The 19546-nt window shown below is 38.4% G+C and overlaps 1 protein-coding gene across 1 annotated transcript in view; it reads left to right on the plus strand.

Annotated features, from left to right (window-relative positions):
- Positions 1–19546, plus strand: part of PLXDC2 (plexin domain containing 2) — a 283574-nt gene that overhangs the window by 114741 nt on the left and 149287 nt on the right. The window contains exon 2 of the mRNA XM_052803968.1: positions 10015–10226. Within this exon, the coding sequence (XP_052659928.1) occupies positions 10015–10226 (212 nt within the window). The remainder of the gene's footprint in view (positions 1–10014; positions 10227–19546) is intronic.

Genomic DNA, 19546 nt, shown 5'->3' on the forward strand with positions numbered 1-19546 from the left:
CTTTCAAATTAGAACTGCGAGGTGGACACATCAGACACAGCTCTAAAAGCTACCATCCGACATCAGCAATCGTACTATAATCCAGTTATTGACTAGAAAAAAAACCTTTATAAACTTTTGTCCAATGCATTTAAATAAGGTATGGTTGGTATTAGTATTCTCTGGAAAACATTTGAATCTGGGTTGGAAAAGCAAGAATTTGCATATAAATAGAATATTATAAAGAGATCTCCATTTATCTTAGCAAGACATTTTTTTGTTGAATTCTTTATTTTTTGCTGCTTTTTATACAAATAATTTTGTGGCTTAACAAGGGTTTTGTGATATAGTGAGGTTTGGACAGAAAATTTATAAATTACACATGAATTAACATTATGACATTACTGCTACGATGGTTAATCAGAAAACCCCATATGATTTAAAACATGTTAACTTCCTGCTTTTCTATGCTGTAATTTGATAATCCACAAGAAAATACAATTATTAATATTTTCAGTTGTGTGCCAGGGACATAAGAACATTACAGATACACTTCCTTTTGCTTTACATGGTAACTTAGTATGTGGTAAGTATTCATCTAGGTACACTTGGGTGTCTGTGTTACTAATAATTATTGGAAGTAATACTGGGAATGTGGATATGAAACCTATTTGTATGGTGTGCAAACATTAAGTGATGTTAATCGTGCTGAATGTGGGTAGCTGAAAGTAAAAGGCCAAAAGGAAGAATCCCAGCATGGTTCAATGTACCAGGAAGCACCTCTTTTCTGCTAGTCAGGTGAGATCAGGAGACTCAGGCTTCCCTTCTACAAGGCCAAATTTTGTGCTGGAAAGGAGGAGAGGAAGGGGAGAACCAGGAAGTATCCCTTTGAGTAGGCTTAAATCTAGAACTCTACTAGGAAATTTTTAGGGATCTTCAGGTGAAAAAAAGGTTGAAGGCCAGTGTTAAAAAATGGTTATGTGTATAGCAAAGATCAAAGCTATGTGAAGAGAAGCTATACTGAAGTTACAGCAGCTGAGACAAGAAAAACTTAAGGAGAAAGAAAACTTTTTACCACTTTTCAATTGGAGAAACTATTTCAGTTGTGCATTGTATACTGAGTTTAGATAGACACTAATAGCATGGGCTTGAATTTTTTCATGCGTTCCATGAGGTCCAGCTCTCTGACCTGATCCACCTGTAAGCTCTGGGAAATATCACATCAGTAACAGTGTATCTGTGGAGTTTTAAATCAATTCAGAACTACACAATTCTGGCTTTTCTGTTTTTTTCTTAATAGGGATGCTGAGTAGTACTCAAATTGAATTTGCCATGGCTGGGTATCTAAACCTATTAGAGCTGCTTCTTTTGTAAGGAAAGGCTAAACCAGAATCAATTCCATCTTCATTTTCTGTGGTTTCCTTTCAAAGCAATTTTTTTTCCCTTTCTAAGAAAGTGGAGGGTTGTGTTAAAGGATTATACTCTGCATTGTTAGCATAAACATAATTGTGTTTTTACTGTTCCAAAAGTAATACAAAAGGTCTGCACCTGTGGGATGCAAATGTGCATGAGACGTGAGAACCTAGTAGGTGTGAAATGTTATATGCCTTCCACTTCTCTTACCATAAGCGCTCCCTAGACTCTTGTCACTTTTTAAAATTCAGTTGTGAAAGCAACTTAAATCCATCTGGATTATGCATATAAAAAAATTTAAGCACATCAAATGATAACACATCTTTCTTTTCCTTTTTAAATCTCCTTCTTACTATAATGGCTTCAAAATCTTGATAAGGGTTAGGTTTTTGATGATGACTGATATCACTGCTTACTGACCAAAACTCTCTCCCTTCTCTTATTACCCAGTATCTTCAAGACTGCAAGCCTTCTTTGAGGCATGAGTTGTCTCTTTTTTGTTGTTCTGTGTGTATCCGGTTAACAATAAACTTAGGCCTTAGTCCCTGAGTGGAACTGACAGGAAGAGTAGCAAAACAAATCCATAATACGTTATAAAGCTATAATCAGATTGCTCTATAAATTCAATGTGCATGTTAAGTTCTTGTGCTTATGTAGCTGGAGAGTATGAGTGAAGACGGAATTAGACAATATTTCCTCGGTGTTGATGTATGCTAATCAAAGTTACAGTATTGTTACCAGTGAACTCGGACTCCTGGCTTTACCAATACCATTTTAATTTACCAGTATGATTACATAAATAATTGCAAAATGAAAGCAAGTCAGACAATTTTAAAAATAAAAACAAAACTGCAGCAGTTATACTTGTGACAAAGATAAAGTTCTAGAAGTGTGGTAATACGCTCTCTGGGACCACTTGTAGTGGTGAAAAATAATTATTAAATAGAAAGAGGTTGTGAAGGGAAAAGTCTGAATTCATATTGTTGATAAAATGCATGTGTAAGGAAATTACCAGTTATGTTATTTCCCTGACATAGTTCTTATTATTACTGATACTAACTCTGTATTGGACATGAGTCTTAGTAGCTATTTATTGTGTAATTGCAAGGAAAATACGTATCAAGATAGTGTTATTATTTTTGACATTATTTGTTCTGAGCATACAATTCAACAGCAGTAGTTTCAGTACTGTGATCATAATCTGCCATCATTCAGTATTTTATTATCATTAACCTCTGACTCCCTTTGCAGGCGACACAAATTCTCATCCCCTGTTTGGTGAAAATAGGATCATCCTAAGCATCATTCTCCCACATAATTTTAAAATTCTCTTAGCAGTCTCTGCCAAGCTTTAAAAAGAAAATGTTGTTTTTGTTGTTTTTAAAATCATGATCCAAATTGACACAGCTGTTTGTGTACTAATTGTCACTGTGGGATACTTTTTATAAATCATTTTATTTATGAGTTTGTTAAGAAATTTATCCTATTATTATCATGGACATATTGAAAGCCAAGCATATCTGTTATTTCTTTCCTAAATTAAGGTCAGAAAGATGGAATTGGTCCTAGTCCCATGAATCAGGTACAGCAGAAAAAGAAGTCTCCATAGTGTTGAGCTGTTCATAGAGATAATTTAAACTGGAAGTATGATTGATTTTGCTGTGATATTGGGCATTCAGTATATAAGCACTCTACTTGGAGAATCTTTTAAAGGGCTGTTTACGTTTTGAATAGTCTGTCACTAAATGGGTCCAGTATTCATATCTTCCACCAACATTTGCTGGTTTCTCATCTTTACTAATAAAATGGTCATAGTAGAAATAAAGATTCATGAGGCGGGCTAGAGAAAGTTACTTCAGTTAAAGGAGTACGATGGTATTTTCAGTTCCTTGATGAATAAATCTGTGTATTTTATACTTGATTTTGCTGGCATTCGGGCTGTGGCAGATTTATAAAGATGATACTATATCTCACAAGCAATGTGTTGAATAGAGGTTTCAATGTGTGAATATTTCTGGGCTTTCAAAAAACAGTCTTGTTGATTATGGTGCATTTATGAAATTAGTCAAATTGCAGAGTTGGCCTAAATATGTGCAGTCATGAAATGTAATTAACTCATGTTTTTCAGAAATGCAATTCTGAAATTCTGATGTGCTGAAACATTCCACAAACCAATGTTTGACCTCATGGAAAAGGGAAAAAAAAAAAACTAGAAACAGTTGAATGAGTAGTAGATTTTTTACCTATTGCCTTTTTTGTTTCAAAATAGAGTTTCTTTCTCCCTTAGTTACATTGCTGTCCATAAAATTCTGAACGTTTCTCTTTTGTTGTAAAGTGAAAGCTAGATCTTCATTCTAAATAAAGCTTTATGAAGACCAGACTTCCCTACTAAATCAGAGCTGTCTTACTTGTCAAGCTTTGCTGTTTAATTTTGGTTTTATTTATTTAGAATTTTTCCTTTTTTGTTTGAGGGCAGGCTTGGCAAAGCAGAGAACCCATGCCCCAGCCACAGTCAGGCAGCTTCTTCCCTTTCAGCAAATCTTTCTTGTATAACCCAATTCATACTTCCAATCTATAAGAGCTGCTTACGTAATTCACAGTATTGAAGTAGACAAACTTCTCTATGTATTCAGCTGTTGTCCACTTTCAGCATTGATTTATGTTAATGACATAAGCGTTACACAGTTCTCTGTGTTTTGTAGTACAGGATACACATCTTCCTGCCCAAAACCTCAGACTAGCAGACCCACCTCAAAAGTTAGGTCTTGAGGTACAAGAAGATACAGGTTTTGGTCATGTGTCCTCCATCAGGTTAGCTTAATGCAGTTTAAAATCTTGTTTAGTACCTGTTAAAATACAAGCTAAAGTAGTCAAAAAGCTATTATCTGGGTACATGGTGGTTTAGGCAACAGATGCCAAAATCTTTAAAAGTCTTTTTCCTGTGAGCATGTAAACCTGCACAGAAGGAAATCTGAAGTACCTGTCTGTCTGCAATTTTTACCCATTCCCCTTTCTCAGTCTCCTCTCTAAATATTCTGCGCAGGTCTTTCCAGTTTCTGTGAATTGTGCCCCTATTCCCTTAAAGCCTTTGGTGGTAATTCTGATCAATCACATCGACTACAAAGAGCCGAACTGGCCAACTGCAACAAGAGTTTCTGAACTTGCCAACAGTCGGTCATTAACTCCAAATAATCTCAGAGCAGTGAAAGCTTTTTATAGATTTGTTTCCCTTACCCCCACCTGTTATGGGCTTGTGTGGCACATTTCTTTTCTTGGTAGCGGGGGAGGGGCCGCAGGGACGGCTCCTGTGAGAAGCTGCTGGAAGCTTCCCCGGCTCCAAGTCAGACCTGCCTCTGGCCCAGGCCGACCCCATCAGCCACGGTGATAGCGGCTCTGGGAGAACAGATTTAGGAAGGGGAACTGGTAGTGAGTAGGGGGACTGGAATGTGAGAGGAACACCTCTGCAGATACCGAGGTCAGTGAGGGAGGAGGGGGAGGAGGGGCGCCTGAGGAGCTGGATGCCCCTGCAGCCCGTGGTGAGATGGCAGGCTGTCCCCCCACAGCCCATGGAGGTGAACGGTAGAGCAGAGGCTCCCCAAGATGGCCGTAACTCCAGAGAAAGCCCGCGCTGGAGCAGTTTGTGACTGAAGATCGGCCTGCAGCTAGGACCCACACCAGGGAAGTTTGGGAAGAACGGAAGCCTGCAGAAAGGACCCACGCCAGTGAATTTTGTGAGGAACTGCAGCCTGTGAAAAGGACTCACATTGGAGAAGTTCGTGAAGGACTGTCTCCTGTGGGAGGGACCCCACGGTGGAGCAGGGGAAGGGTGAGGATTCCTCCCCCTGAGGAGGAAGGAGTGGCAGAGGCAAGGTGTGGCGAGCTGACCCCGACCCCCATCCCCTGTTCCCCTGCGCTGCCGGGGGGACGAGGTAGAGAGAACCGGGAGTGGAGTTGAGCCAGGAAGGAGGGAGGGGTAGGGGGAAGGTGTTCTAAGGTTTGGTTTTACTTCCCAATATCCTTGTTTTGATTTGATTGGTAGTAAATTAAATTGATTTTGTTTCTTCCCCAAGTTGAGCCTGTCTTTTGTCTGCCACCATAAGTGGTGAGTGATCCCTCCCTGTCCTTATCTCGACCCACGAGCCTGCCTCTATATTTTGTCCCCATCCCACCGTGGCCAGGGAGGCGTGGAGTGAGCGAGCGGCTACATGGTGCTTTGTTACCGGCTGGGCTGAAACCACGACACCACCCCACTGCCTTTCTAGCTTTATTCAACACAGAGTTGAAATCTTAAATTTTAACTTAACCCAAGGGGGAAAGGAGCTGCAGACATAATGATTTTTTTTTTTTCATTGCTAATTTTATGAAAACTTCAAGGATAAGAGCTGAAGGATCAGACCAAAACACCAGCTTAATTACATATTCATTAGAAAGACCTGTACTCTATTTTTACTACTTCCAAAATACTACAGTACAATATCAGCTCTACAGACCTTCACACCGAGATATTTGCATGCCAGTGGCAGGACTATATATAACACTCTTGTGGTTTGCACATAAAAATATCAGTTGAGAACTGTAGTTGCAATTTTAACAGATTTGAGGGCTTATTGTAGTTCTGAGTCTCTGTTCATACAAGTTGAACAAGTTACTCCTCATCTATGTTTGCCAATATTGTGATTTTATTATTAATCAGATATTACAGCATTTGGCTGCTTTCCAATTGATTTGAATGACACGTTCTCCTTCAGTGTTAATTAGGTGTGAGCGCCAAGATCTAAAAGATCTTGTATAATACTTTGGTACATTTCCTCTAAAATGCCTTTTATGTATTTATTAGTTACACAGAGATTTCAACCAGAAACATGAAACTGACTTGTAAAGTATTGCAAGTTTAGGTCTCTGAATGCTTTTTCTTCATGAGCTGCCTGCGTTTAGAACTTGAAAATTAATTTATCTATCCATTATCTGAGAATTTATATATTTAAATTATATTTACATAAAAGGAAAACACCCTGTTCAGCTCATTTTAAAAAAAAAATCTGGTTTGTCACTTTCTCAGCATTAGAGATCTGTCGGAATAAACCAGAGACATCACACTAGATCAGAGCTGATCTGGCCAAGTCTATCATCTCTCTCTCTCCATCCCCAGTAGCTTAAGGAAAAGGTTTAATGAAGAAGGAAGCCTACAGTAAATTTCTCTCTTTATTCCTTGAAAACACATCCAGATTTTATCTCATGTTGTAGCTTCAGTATCCCCGCTCCGCCAGTCCAGGACAATCAACTAGTCTAGTGATAACACTGGTAGAAGCTCTCACAGATAATGGTGAAAAAAAACCCCGAAGACTAGTTTTAAACTGAAAACATTTTCAGTTCATCCATTTAATTCTTGCTACTATTAAATTTAGAAGGATATAATGCGTTCTGAATACAGTTAGATGATTATACAGCTTCCTTATGTCAGTATAGCTTGTACTTGTAAAACAATATTTATCAGTTTAATGGCAGTAAACGTTTTCTGTGTTTCAAGAGAAAAATCACATAATTGAAACAGTTCAAACAGGGTAAAAATTGTGCACTGATGACATCAAAGGCTTCTCTAATGGGGAAAGGCCCATGCCAAATTTTGCAGATGCCATGATGCAATTGCACTATAAAAGAAAATTATGGAGAAAAATGTGTAGAACTTCCAAGCCAGTGGAAATACCCCAAAGTGCTTATCTCCTCCTTCTCTCCAGCACTATATTATTATTATTTTAAAAAGTAGTTTATGTTACAACACCTTAAAGCTTAGAAAACATATTCATTTCTATTCAGGATGTGGAAGAACAAAGTATAATAGCTTTCCTCTACAGGTGAGGCTCAACCTGAAGTGAATAGGATTTAAGACCCTCCCCTAACTTTCACATTTTCTATTTGGTAATTCAGATGATTGCCTCAACATGTTGATTGTTGGCCATAAAAAGACTAGGCTGCAGTGGGAGAGCAAAATAGCGTTAAATATGCTTATTGCCTTTCCCTCTGAATGTGGGTTTTGAGCCACTGTCCTGATTTCAGCTGGGATAGAGTGGATTGTCTTCCTAGTAGCTGGTACAGTGCTATGTTTTGAGTTCAGTATGCGAAGAATGTTGATAACACTGATGTTTTCAGTTGTTGCTCAGTAGTGTTTAGACTAAAGTCAAGGATTTTTCAGCTTCTCATGCCCAGCCAGTGAGAAAGCTGGAGGGGCACAAGAAGTTGGCACAGGACACAGCCAGGGCACCTGACCCAAAGTGGCCAACAGGGTATTCCATACCATGTGACGTCCCATCTAGTATAGGAACTGGGAAGGGGGGGTGGGGGAGTCGCCGCTCGGGGACTGGCTGGGTGTCGGTCGGCAGGTGGTGAGCAATTGCACTGCGCATCATTTGTACATTCCAATCCTTTTATTATTACTGTTGTCATTTTATTAGTGTTATCATTATCATTATTAGTTTCTTCTTTTCTGTTCTATTAAACGGTTCTTATCTCAACCTACGGGTTTTGCTTCTTTTCCCGATTTTGTCCCCCATCCCACTGGATGGGGGGGAGTGAGTGAGCGGCTGCATGGTGTTTAGTTGCTGGCTGGGGTTAAACCACGACAGCCGCCAAGGGCAGCCAGGGAAGGTGCTTCATAAGAAGGGAGTGGGGTCTTGCAGACATGTACCTGTTGCACTGTGGCCTGGGACCCCTGTTTGTAGGCATCTAACACTTCCCATGCCTCACAGAAGGTGCTGAGGTGTCTTAGTGCCACAGGCTTGGCAGCTCTGGGAGGGCAAACTTTGCCTCCATTGATCCAGCCTCAGGCATTGCATGTAGCGGGCAGAAAGTGCCTATCTGTGATTGTATCCGGGAAGTTTGACGTGTCTGTCAGCTTTCTGATGCCCTTACCCCCATAACAGCATGGTGAGTGCCTCCAAGCTGAAGCAGGGAGGGCAGCTTTGAATAGATTTTGATAAGGACAGCGGAGGAATAAGTTAGCTCGTCTGCTGAGCTGTCCCTCTGCATCTGGCAGCTGATTGCTTCATACAACAGGGAGTGCGGTGGCAATTTGTTGAAGACAAGTGTTCTAAGGCTTTTAAGAAATGCAAGGAAACACATTTCAAAAAGCTACCAATTAAAAGAAAAGAAGTCCTGTTACCTGGGGTCTGAGGAAAGTTATGGCCCAAGATTGCTGATTTTGCATCTCTATTAAATTCTGATTTCTCTAGGTGACAAAGCACTGTTGGCTCATGTTAATTTTATTGTGGTTGAGAGTGATTGTACAGCTTAGAAAATAAGTTTAGTAGATTTTGGAGAATTTGATAGAAAAATGGAATCACATGGAGCCTAAAGTGTATTATGTCTGGAAGATTCTCCTATATCCATGACTCCTATACCTGTTCCTGCTATGATGCAGGAAAATCTTACTTCTTATTTAAACCTTTGTTAGGTGATTTTCTATTTTTCTGTCTCTTCTGTACCTAGACAACATAGGCAATGCTTAGTTGGACCTTGGAAGTGGTGCCTTCCTTTGCTCAGAAGCTTCTGCCAAACAGAAGCAATGGAAATATTTCCACAAATAATTTATTTACCAGTGTACCCTTCTCTCAGTATTTTTCTTTTACTTTACCACTTCTGAGAGTTCATTTGGAACCTCACAATTCTGTTTTTTGAACAAGATCCCCTTCTTCCTAGCACATGAAAAACACAGAGCACCCCTCTACTTCTCCTTTTAGACCCAAAGACAGTATGAAAAGCATATCTGGTTCTTAGTGCAAAGTATGCAAAATTACCCTTTCTTGATGGTGTTAACTGAAGTACATTAACAAAAAATACTTTGATTGGCTTTTGTATTGGGCAAACTGGAAACTACTGAAGAATTTATGGTTTTGTCTTGGTGATAGTTTTACTAGCATGAAAAAGTTGTGAATGAGCATGAATAAAGTCCAAAAGGAATATGTAAAACACACTACTCAACTGCTCATCCTTCGCAGAGAATATAGTGGGTGTCTGCAGACTTCACTCATCCTTTGCCTTTATCACTCATACAATGGGGCAGCTTTATTTTTGCACTGGAACAGATGTTTATGGGAATTTCATGTCTCTCATAAGGTTTATTCACCTTTCAGCATGGCTTCCAAGCTCTTTCTACATAAAATCAGTAGCAAAAGCTAAGTCTGTACCAGTGTTTCTCTGCCTCTTCTGCTTTTGTTTTGTTAGATAATTAACTGATTTTTTTTCTTTGATTTATTTTATTTTGCAAAGTGACACCTATGGTTAGGCAAGTATCAAAGTTACAAAAGTTACAGGGAAAACTTTTCCCAGACATAAAATAAGCAGGAAAATAAAACAATTAGGATGTTCAGAGGAGTCTACAAAACTTCGTCCAAATTCTTGAATTTTGTAGAAGTATAATATGCTATCTACTCTCCTAAACTCTTATGTTGTTGTTGTAGAAACTTTACCAGAGATATAAATGGCTATTCTATGGAGTTGTTCAAAATCTTTATAAAAAGTTACTATTTTTAGATTTTCAATTATGATTAGTAAACCAAAGTTCCACTCACTTATTATCTTGTGGTTGGTTTGTTTTTTGTTTTTTTTTGGTTTTTTTTTGTCAAACAGGTGTGGTTTATGAAGCTGTTCAGAGCTTCCCTGCAGTGGAGGAAACTGTGCTAGTGGATTCACATGTAAGCAGCCACAGGTGGAGAAGGCATTCAGAGTCTCTCAAATCAGTCGACACCAACAGAGCCAGCATGGGGCAGGATTCCTCTGAGCCTGGGGGTTTTACGGACCTGCTGCTTGAAGAGGGACATGACAACACCACCCAGATTGAGGTAGAAGTTCATTCCATCTATTTTTTTTATTCCATTTGTTATCTTTGATTGAGGGTAAGTGAAGTAAATGTCTTCATTTTTTTAGTGTACTTGAACATTGACAGGGGAAGAGAACTTCATGGTCTTTGTATTTGTGACCCTGTCAGCACATGGAAGCCAGTTTTTTCTCCTGAGGCTAGAGCCTGTCCTTTCTGACTTCTGAAGATAGTCTCTTGAGCATCTCTTGTCTGTCTCTTTGCTGGAAAACAGTTACGGGAAGTCCCATGTTCTAGCAGTTCTTGCTGGAGAACAGGAAAAGGAAGTAGTAATAAAATTGAATTCTTTCTTAGAAGTTGGGGTAAACACCTCAATTTGTGAGATTTTTGCTTGGTCTTTATGAAGAGTGATATCCAGACATCAAGGGGAAAAGGCCCTAGAGAAGTGAGAAACTGGAAAAAAAATCAGGTTGGTCATTGAAACTCTTTGCCCATGCTATTTGATTGTTTATCTTCCAAAGAAGAATAACATGGATCAAATCCATCTACATGAAGTCTTGGGACATTCTCCCTCTGTTTTAAGGTTTTGTTCAACCTCTGATTGCTTTTTAAAAAAAAAACTTTAACTGCAAGATTGCCGTCATATAGACGTAACATAAATCCAAGTGAGCACCAGTTCTGTCTTTAAAGCTGCTTTCAGTTTCAAGTAGTGTAGGGAGAGCAGAGGTTGACCATAATGTTATGTTATGTTGTGATTGATTGGTGCAAAATATCTCCACCTATGATGACTTGTGGGAATTCTGCTATTCTGCTACTTTATCTTAGTGTTTCTACATAAACACACTGGCTGAACTGATTTTGTCTTTATATACAGATAGCAAGTGTTCATATTATAATTATTGTATTTTTACTGGGGTTTTTTAAGTATTAGGTTTGGGGTTTTCTTATTAATAAAATCTGCATCTTATTTTTCAATAAAATACAGCTTGGAATAAGCTATGTTTAACATTTCCAGTCTTTATATTCTGTTTCCGAAGCAAGAGTGCTATTTATTTTTCAGTTCTGAGGAGTTCACTCTCAGACAAACAAAACAGCTTTCAGATTTTCGGTTGTTATCTTACACAATAACAAAAGCAAAGCAATATAACACACATCTGTAGAGACAATGGTGTCTCTATAGTATGAGTCAAAATATAATAATGCTTTCTGAGAGGTGTGTTTTGTGTTTGTTGTTTTTTAAGCTTCTCAGCTTGCACAGTACTAATTATGCTTCCTCTTGCATAAACGTGGAAGTTGCTAGTTGGTAAATTATGTTTTTGAATTGCATATTGATTTTATGATTTGTTTTTTGCCCCCTGAAATCCACATCTGGCTGTACTTGTAGCAATTCACTCGGGCATGACACAGATCGATCCTGCTTCTTATTTTAGCAGGTAAAGTGGAAGATGTCTTGGGTACAGGAAAGTTCATGTAGCTGATCTTTCCATGGCTTATGCATAGATCCGCATGCAGTGTCTCCATTCAGTTGAGTTCTAAGCTTTTAGGAAGCAAAAGGGGTCAGAGCTCCCCCTCTAATACTTGTATATGGCAACATTCAGGAAAAAAATGAATGCTTGCAAATGGACATATGTAGAATGGTATTTTTCCAGGGCCATTTTACCTAAAAGAGTAATGGCCTTATAGTGTCTTTACCTCAAAAATACATCACCCTTACTGAGTTTATTAAATCCAGGTTTTGTGTTCTGTCGCAGCTCTCTCTTTTTCTAAGCTCTTCCCAGGACAATAAGATGACTGAGTTGTGGTTTTACAAATTATCACAGTCTGCTGTAAATCCCTACTACAACACACAGGCATTTTACAAAACAACCTTGATGCCTGGCTTTATAGAGGAGGTAAAGTGTACAACAGATATTCATAGCGGAAGAATCCGTATGTCGCAAAGTCTTCTGCAGCTTGGGAGCTTATCGGTAGTGCTGGAGAGTGTATTGATTTTTTAAACCTTTCTTCTGTGTGCGTTGCAGTTCTTGCTGAAGAAAATCCAGAGAATGAGCACTAACTGCCACTCATATTTAATGACACTACAGAATTACAACATCCCTCCATCACAGATACTGTTTCTCTCTAAAGTATTTTGTAGGCTTGCCATGCAAATGTGGAAGACTTCTTTTACAGGAAGGCTGACAATGATGAACATGTCTTTAATTTTTACTTGATACTGTTTTCTGTTCTTCTTTATAATGATGAGTTTACTTTCTATCCAGCTTTAAAAAAAACCAAAACAAACCAAACACACACCCACCATCCCCGCCCCCCCCCCCCCCCCCCCAAAAAAACCCAAAACCAAAACAACAAACCAAAACCAACCAACCAAAAAGCAACCAAGGACAAAAGGGAAGGCACTATGCAGAAATTTCTGCACACTGTTTAAAAATAACTCTAAATATTTCCTGTGTTATCAAAACTATAGAGTCATAATGTGGAAAATAATAAAATCAACTTGTGTGGAGCATAGCTTAGTTCCACTGACTTTCCTTGATATCTTAAGGTAATGAGATTTTTCATTCATGTTTTTCTATTGGAGTTATTGGGAATTGTTCTGTAACTTCACAGATGCACTATGCTGTGTCTCCCGTCAGCCCTAATTCAGAGGCTGTTTTAACATCAGCTTGAGTGGAAGGCCTTCAGGGCCAGTTTTAGAAAGTGCATTGTAAATCAGTTTATCGAATCTTTTCAGTAGCCAGGGTGGACCTGCTCCTATATGTAAGAAAGATGATAACGGTCAGATTCTCTTTAGAGATGCTGTCTCTCTGGTCCAAGAGCTGGAGCAGTGCAGCCACTAGGGACCCCAGGACATTTGCTGTCTCTCTTCGCATCTCAGTTTTGCCTCCTGCATTTGTTTGGCACTGTGATTCAGGACAGAACTCATGCAAAATGATGTACATATTCAAGTGCTTTTTTGAATAAAGATGTTCTCTTGAACTGGGCTCTCTGGAAGTTGAACTGCATTGCAGAGACTATAGCAGAAGCAGTGACTATATCCATGTGACGTGCAGGACCTTCATAAATGGGCAGGGCCTTGGGAAGGAGAAGGCAAGACCTCCAAGTCCCATTGTGTTGCTGGAGAATAGGAATTTTGTGATCCACAGGTGCAGTCTTGCTGCAGTGCAAACCCACAAAACTGGAGATGCCAAGAAAAAGGCAAAGGACAGGAAGAACGGGTTTCTGCTGCAAGCCTGATCTTCTAGGCATGTAACATCTGTAGTCTTTCTGGAGGCTTGATAGCAAGCTGGAGATTATAGGGTAAAATCAATGTATAACAAATGCTTATCATAAACACTTTATAAAACGGTATGATAATCTTGAAAATATTCCTCTTTTCTCCTAGCTTAGTAGGGTTATTATAATGTGCCAGTTGGGGACTAGAATGTAGTAAATCCAAAAAGGTTGCCCAGGATGGAGGTTGCTCTCATTTGCTTTATTTGCAATTCGTACTTTAAAGCCTAAATACAGAGGAAGGAGAACATGTAAGTCTCTGGGGCCATGCTCTGTAAGAGGTTTATTAAGGTTTCATTCCCATTACATAATATAGCCAGAGAGAGTGAGCAAGCTCTGAAGAGGGAAAGGTGTAAAAAGGGTGAGATCCCATCTTGTACAGATGGGCACAAATGTTACAGTCCTAGAGAAATACCCAAAGCAGATAGCCTTGGGACAGGTGGAGAAATAGGTTGTCAGCAGTCCAAATCAACTGCAAATGTCAAGCCTCAAAAGACAGTATTCTGTTGATGTAGTGCAACTGAGTTGGCTTCTTGGCTTCATGGCAAATGAGAGCATTAAAGAGTCTCCCTGTGAAGATAGGAGTGTCCATGGCTAAGGCATATTTCTTGCCAAGGGTTGCAAAGCCAAATGTTAAAGTCTTCTACCTGGAATAACTTGGGGACTGTCAGAAGCTGAAGTGTTTCCCATTAAGCTAGAGGAGTTTTATGGAGTTTGGAAGCCTCGGAATCACATCCCATATGCGCTAACTAACTGGTACTCAGGACTGGCCAGTGGAAATGCAGCCGTTGTGGTCCTGTGGGTGCTAGGCTAAGAGGGGAAATCTGTAGTTACGGGGACCTCAAAGACAGGGGTTATTGTGGGGCATATTTGAGAAATCAGGTGGGACATTAAAAAATGAAGTGCCATTTATATCAACAATTCTTTCCAGAGAATTGTTTCTTAAATTTCTGGGATTTCACAATCTTATAATTTCAAGTTTAGCTTTCCTTTTTTCTTCTTCTTCTTCTTCCTGCCCCCCCCCTTCTTTCTTGGTACTCTTGTCTCCAGTCTTGGAGGTCAGGGTTTGGTTTTTGTTTGTTGAGTAATCTACCGCTTTTGTTTATTGTGCTCATGACATTGAGAAGTGTGCTTTTTTTTTTTTCCCCAGAATAAATAGATCCTAGGAAATGCAATGTGCAGGGTGAGATTTGTTGCTGCAAACACTGTAAGTCCTTGAAAAAGCAAAGAGCGTGAAAATATGTCTTAACGTGTCTAGTTTGGTATGTCTTCTTTGAAGCAATGAGAAAAATAGGACAAATAAACTTTCTTCACATACTCTAATAAAAGAAAAGTATGCTCTATAGTAACTCATTGTTATTAAGTAAATGAGTATTAATATTGTTAAAACAAACTCAGATTCATGGTCTTGGTATGACCAACCCTTCCATTAATCCTCGTAGCCCTGTAGCCATAAAGGTAATGGAGGCAGGTAGCAGAGGTTCTTATTGCCTGCTGCTCTTTTGCATTTACTGGAAAAGGAACTGATCCCTGAAATACATCTAGTATGGGTGTTGGGTCCCCAGTATCCACCATCTAAGGTATTGACAAAGGCATTCCTGTTTTGCCACAGTACTTGCTAGTGTAGGTATGGCCACTGAGCACTGGAAAAGGCTTGATAATACATTAATATATAATTGTGCATTGCATAAATGTTGCATAATAATTTTTCCATAGTTTACAATGTGCGTCATTTTTCAAGTGATATCCTGTGATTATGGCTATGTGGAGCTCCATACAGAGGTGATTCTCCTTCTGCATTTATAATTTTTGTCTCTTTATCCCAGATCTTCTGCAAAGCAGGTCCCACTGCAGGCTTTATAGAAGATTTTTAGGCAACTTGCACTGCCCTTTGCTTCACCATTCTCTGTCCCTGATCCTTGTGACTTCTTAACCCTCAGTGAACAGTACAACACCAAAAAGTAAAACACAGAGAAATTGAAATGGAGCAGTCTCTACTATATAGCTTGCATTTGCATTAGTAGAAGATGACAAACTTTGCAAAATAACTCTGGAACATGTGAATTACTTTCAAATTTGTTGCCACTGTATAGAGATACTACATCAAAACAATAGTCTTTCACAAACTTCAAATATCGAAAAGAAATCCAGCAATAAAATAATAGATTAAATCATAGTCAGGCTTGAGCTGAGTACAGCCATGCTAACAGTAAGGTTTTATTGCTTTGCATCATGAAAAGAGTGAGAAAAACATAATTTTTCATATAAAGTCTTAGAAGAGAATGAACGTATGACAAAAAGATTCAGTTCCAAGCAAGAAACAGCATGTCAAGCATGTTAAGTCAAATCAAACTTGACTGTATCTTACTTTCTCCACCCCTCTCAATGTAGTGCTTGTGAACACAGAAATTTGTGGCTATTTCAGTGCAAAACATATTTATTTTTTCTGTAGTGATATTATTCATTTATTCCTGTGGATGTCACTGATCTCTCCTGCTGTGTATTGCTTTTAACTAAAATGGAGTTGTTGATAACTAAAGACACCCTTCTTTCTTTTTCTCTCCTTTCTTTAGTTTCTGTAGATGTTGTCTGAAATGTAAATTTTAGTAATCACTGTAGTTTAGACCTGAAAAGCATCTTGCCCCTATCAGAACAACACTGGTGGATTTCCTACTGGCAACAATCTTTTGCTGAATTTTGCACTTTCTTGGAGAGTTTCTGCCCAGAAGAAGGCTTCTCCCTTATCAGTCCCAGTCACTCATGGAAGTGAAGATGTCTGATTCTGACTGGCAAAAACAACAGAAGGGATTGAGTTTTACAGCCCTCGGGATTTGAGAGCAATTACTTTCAGCTACTGACAGCCATGTCAGCATGCCCACTACTGTGTTCTTACTGCAAGTCTGAGCAAGGAAAAAAAAAAAAAGTTAAGACTAAATTTCACTCAGCTGGACAAAAAAGTGCTCTAATGCACTGTATTAAAAGTAGAAAAACTTGTCCATGCATAATTGAATCCTCAAAACTAAATAATGTCATAGTCGAACAGTGAGCTGTCAGTTTGGCCAAGCCTGCCTGTTTTGTTCCTTTTTTGGGGGGGGTTCTTTTTTTGTTTTTTTTCCCCCATCCCAGTGCTTTAATGCCAGTTGCATCTGAAGGACTTAGAAATAAAAAGCAGTGTCACTAACATTGTTCTGAAACCACAGTCCCTCCAAGTTACTGAGAAGAATGTTCTGTATTTAAGAAAAAATACTTATTATCATATAGTTTAATGGGTATTTCTGTTCTCTTTCCTCATCCCAAACTATGAGAGACACATTTTACTTCTAAAGTCTGTTTTCTGACTTGCCATCTCTTAGAGCCTTTACTTACCTGTGTAGAGTTGCCTGCTTGTTTAGCTTTTGAATTTATAGTTAAATATTTTGCTTAAATAGTGTTTGTTTCTTCCTTTCCCTTTCAGTGATCCTCAACAATGCAAGAGTGAATTCCGTGGACAACATTTTGATATGCTCATTCAGTGTAATAAAGTCAGGGATGCTATTGAACTCTGCATCAGGACAGAATTCTTTTTTAATGCATAGTCACATTTTAATGTGGATTATAAAGTATCAAAGTAATGCATATTCAGTACAAAGGTTTAATCAGATTTTAGGCTTTTAATTTTTATTTCCATTAAAGCATTTGACATATAAGTGGGGAGGAATGAAGCTTTGCAGAACAAAGATTTGTCACTGGAGTTGGCTGATTCTTTAGAGAGCAAAAGAGGGGTACTTCTGTTCTGAAATCTGTATTTGCAAAAAGCCATGTGGAAAAAAACCTAAAAAAATGAAGCGACAGCTTTATCTTTGATACCTTCTTTCTAACGTTGCTTCATTTGGGGGACAAATCATAGACTATATTATTGAGCTCAAATAATATTGTGCCCTTGCCTAAAATGAAGGAAATGGCAAATTTTGTTTTAAGATCATTTTAAGTTCTAAGTGAAGAAATCCACTTTAACTGATTTAATTATGTGACTGCAGCTTACCTGGTCTACTTGCAAAGTCTTTATCATAACAAAAGTTGCATTCATTCTTATTTTCAGTTTTAGGGAAGTATTACTGTTTCTTGTTCACAGTTAATAATTACTACATCATGTGATTTTTGGTATATGTAAAGGATTCAAGAAAGGGAGGGGAAATGTGGGCTCCTCCTGTAGGCTTGCAAATATTTTTCTCAATCTGTGATTAACCTTTGGTCATGTAGTATAGCCCTGGAAATGCCAGGGCTAAAACTACTGCGACTAAAAAATGTGAGTTTACAGTTGAAGGTGGTATTACATCAGGTTTTCTGCCATTTCAGACCCTATCTCATGTTGCCTTAGACCATTTTGTGTTCAGTTGTATTTAAAACACAGTTGTCTTCCTGATTTTAAGCCAGTGTAACTTAAGGCCAGAAGTCTCTGTTTGGATGTGTGCTGTTCACTGCTCTGGTGTTTCTACAAGGTTCTAGAGGATTAAACAAGCATCCCATATGATTCCTCTCTACTGCATATCATTAAACTGTGAAAGCTCTAGAGCTTATTGACACTGAATGTTGCGGATGCCAAAATTTACAAAATTAGACAAATTCATGGAATAGAAATTTGTCAAGGATTATTAAACACAAAGGGAGTTTCTGAGGAGCAGATCACTGGAACCTAGGAAAAATGGAGAATTGCCACTGTTTGCCCCGGGTTCTTTACTCTTCGTAGGCATTGTTCCCAGTCAGTTCTGAGGACCAGACTAAAAGGATGTTTGGCCTAAGAGTACAGCTGTTCTTGTGCTCTAGTTGGTATCCATTCACTAAATTAAGTTAAATGTCGTATTATTATTTTCATAGTTAGAAGCTTGAAATTTACAACAGAGATTTAGGATGTACTGGATGAACAGTCTTGGGATATGCTGGAGTTGCACTGAAACCATTGTGGATATATCTTTTGCTTTTCTATGTAGCAGAATATTTAGATATCATATTTTTGTTGGAAGAGAGCTAAAATTTGCTGTTAAATGATATAGTAATTGAAGGCTAAGATGTATAGGATTTTGTTGCAATGTTTCTAAACAACTTTTATTACACTCTTCTGAAAGAGTTGTTATTGTTATTTTAAAATATTTTTATTCACACTTTTGAAGAGTTTATTTTGGAAAATTACCATGTTACTTTGGAGATGATGGAGATGGAGAATGTAATTTATTTTCAGAAAAATCAAGTCTCCTTTTTTCAAACTCTGAGTCAAGGGAAAAAATGTTCCTTCTTCATGTGATGTTAGGGAAAGTATTTGAACTTTCTCAAAAAATAAGCTGCTTCAGATGATGTCCTAAGTAAAACTAAAATTTCTGTAAATTATTGCTAAATCCAGTATTGAACTGATTATTTTTAATAGCTGTAAAGAAGAGCCAGAAAATGAATTGATCTGGAAGCAGCACAGATCATACGTGAAACATCCTAGTCCTCTACTATTATGAAATCACACCAAACGGTATGTTACCTGCAACTAGAATTAGGATCTGGGACAATCATTAATTTACTCACTTTTTTCTGCTTGTCCAGCTGAGTTTTCCACCAGTGATGTCACACTTTCTAGTTGGCTAGCAGACTGATATATCATTGTCGTCTTTTCTTTCAGGCTTTCAATCGCAAAATGGTAAACTAGACAAAAGCCTCATATATCTTTTTGTATTGAATTTATTAATTGCTTACTTAAAACAAGGTCATCTTGACACTTGCACTGGGTCTTGCTACAGTCTTCAGCTGGACTGAATTAATTGCCAGCACTGCAAGAAGTGTTGTAGCAATGAGCCTGTCAACATTTCCATTATTCTCAGTCTAAACTCCAGGGGTGACAGTTCTGCTAATAATTCAGGTATAGCTGAAAAAGAAAAAGGTGAAGACTGGAGCTGAGATTCATTCTCTGTTTCCTTTAAATTTGGGGGTGGATGAGGAAGGAAAGAAATTAAGAACAAGTTTCCCCACCCCTAAGTAAGGGAATTCACGGTGTTCAGTGGTAATCCTGAGTTCATTTCCACATGCTTAGCTATGTAGCCACACAAGGCATTT

The sequence above is a fragment of the Harpia harpyja genome, chromosome 1, assembly GCF_026419915.1.
Source record: "Harpia harpyja isolate bHarHar1 chromosome 1, bHarHar1 primary haplotype, whole genome shotgun sequence".
Classification (NCBI taxonomy): Eukaryota; Metazoa; Chordata; class Aves; order Accipitriformes; family Accipitridae; genus Harpia; species Harpia harpyja.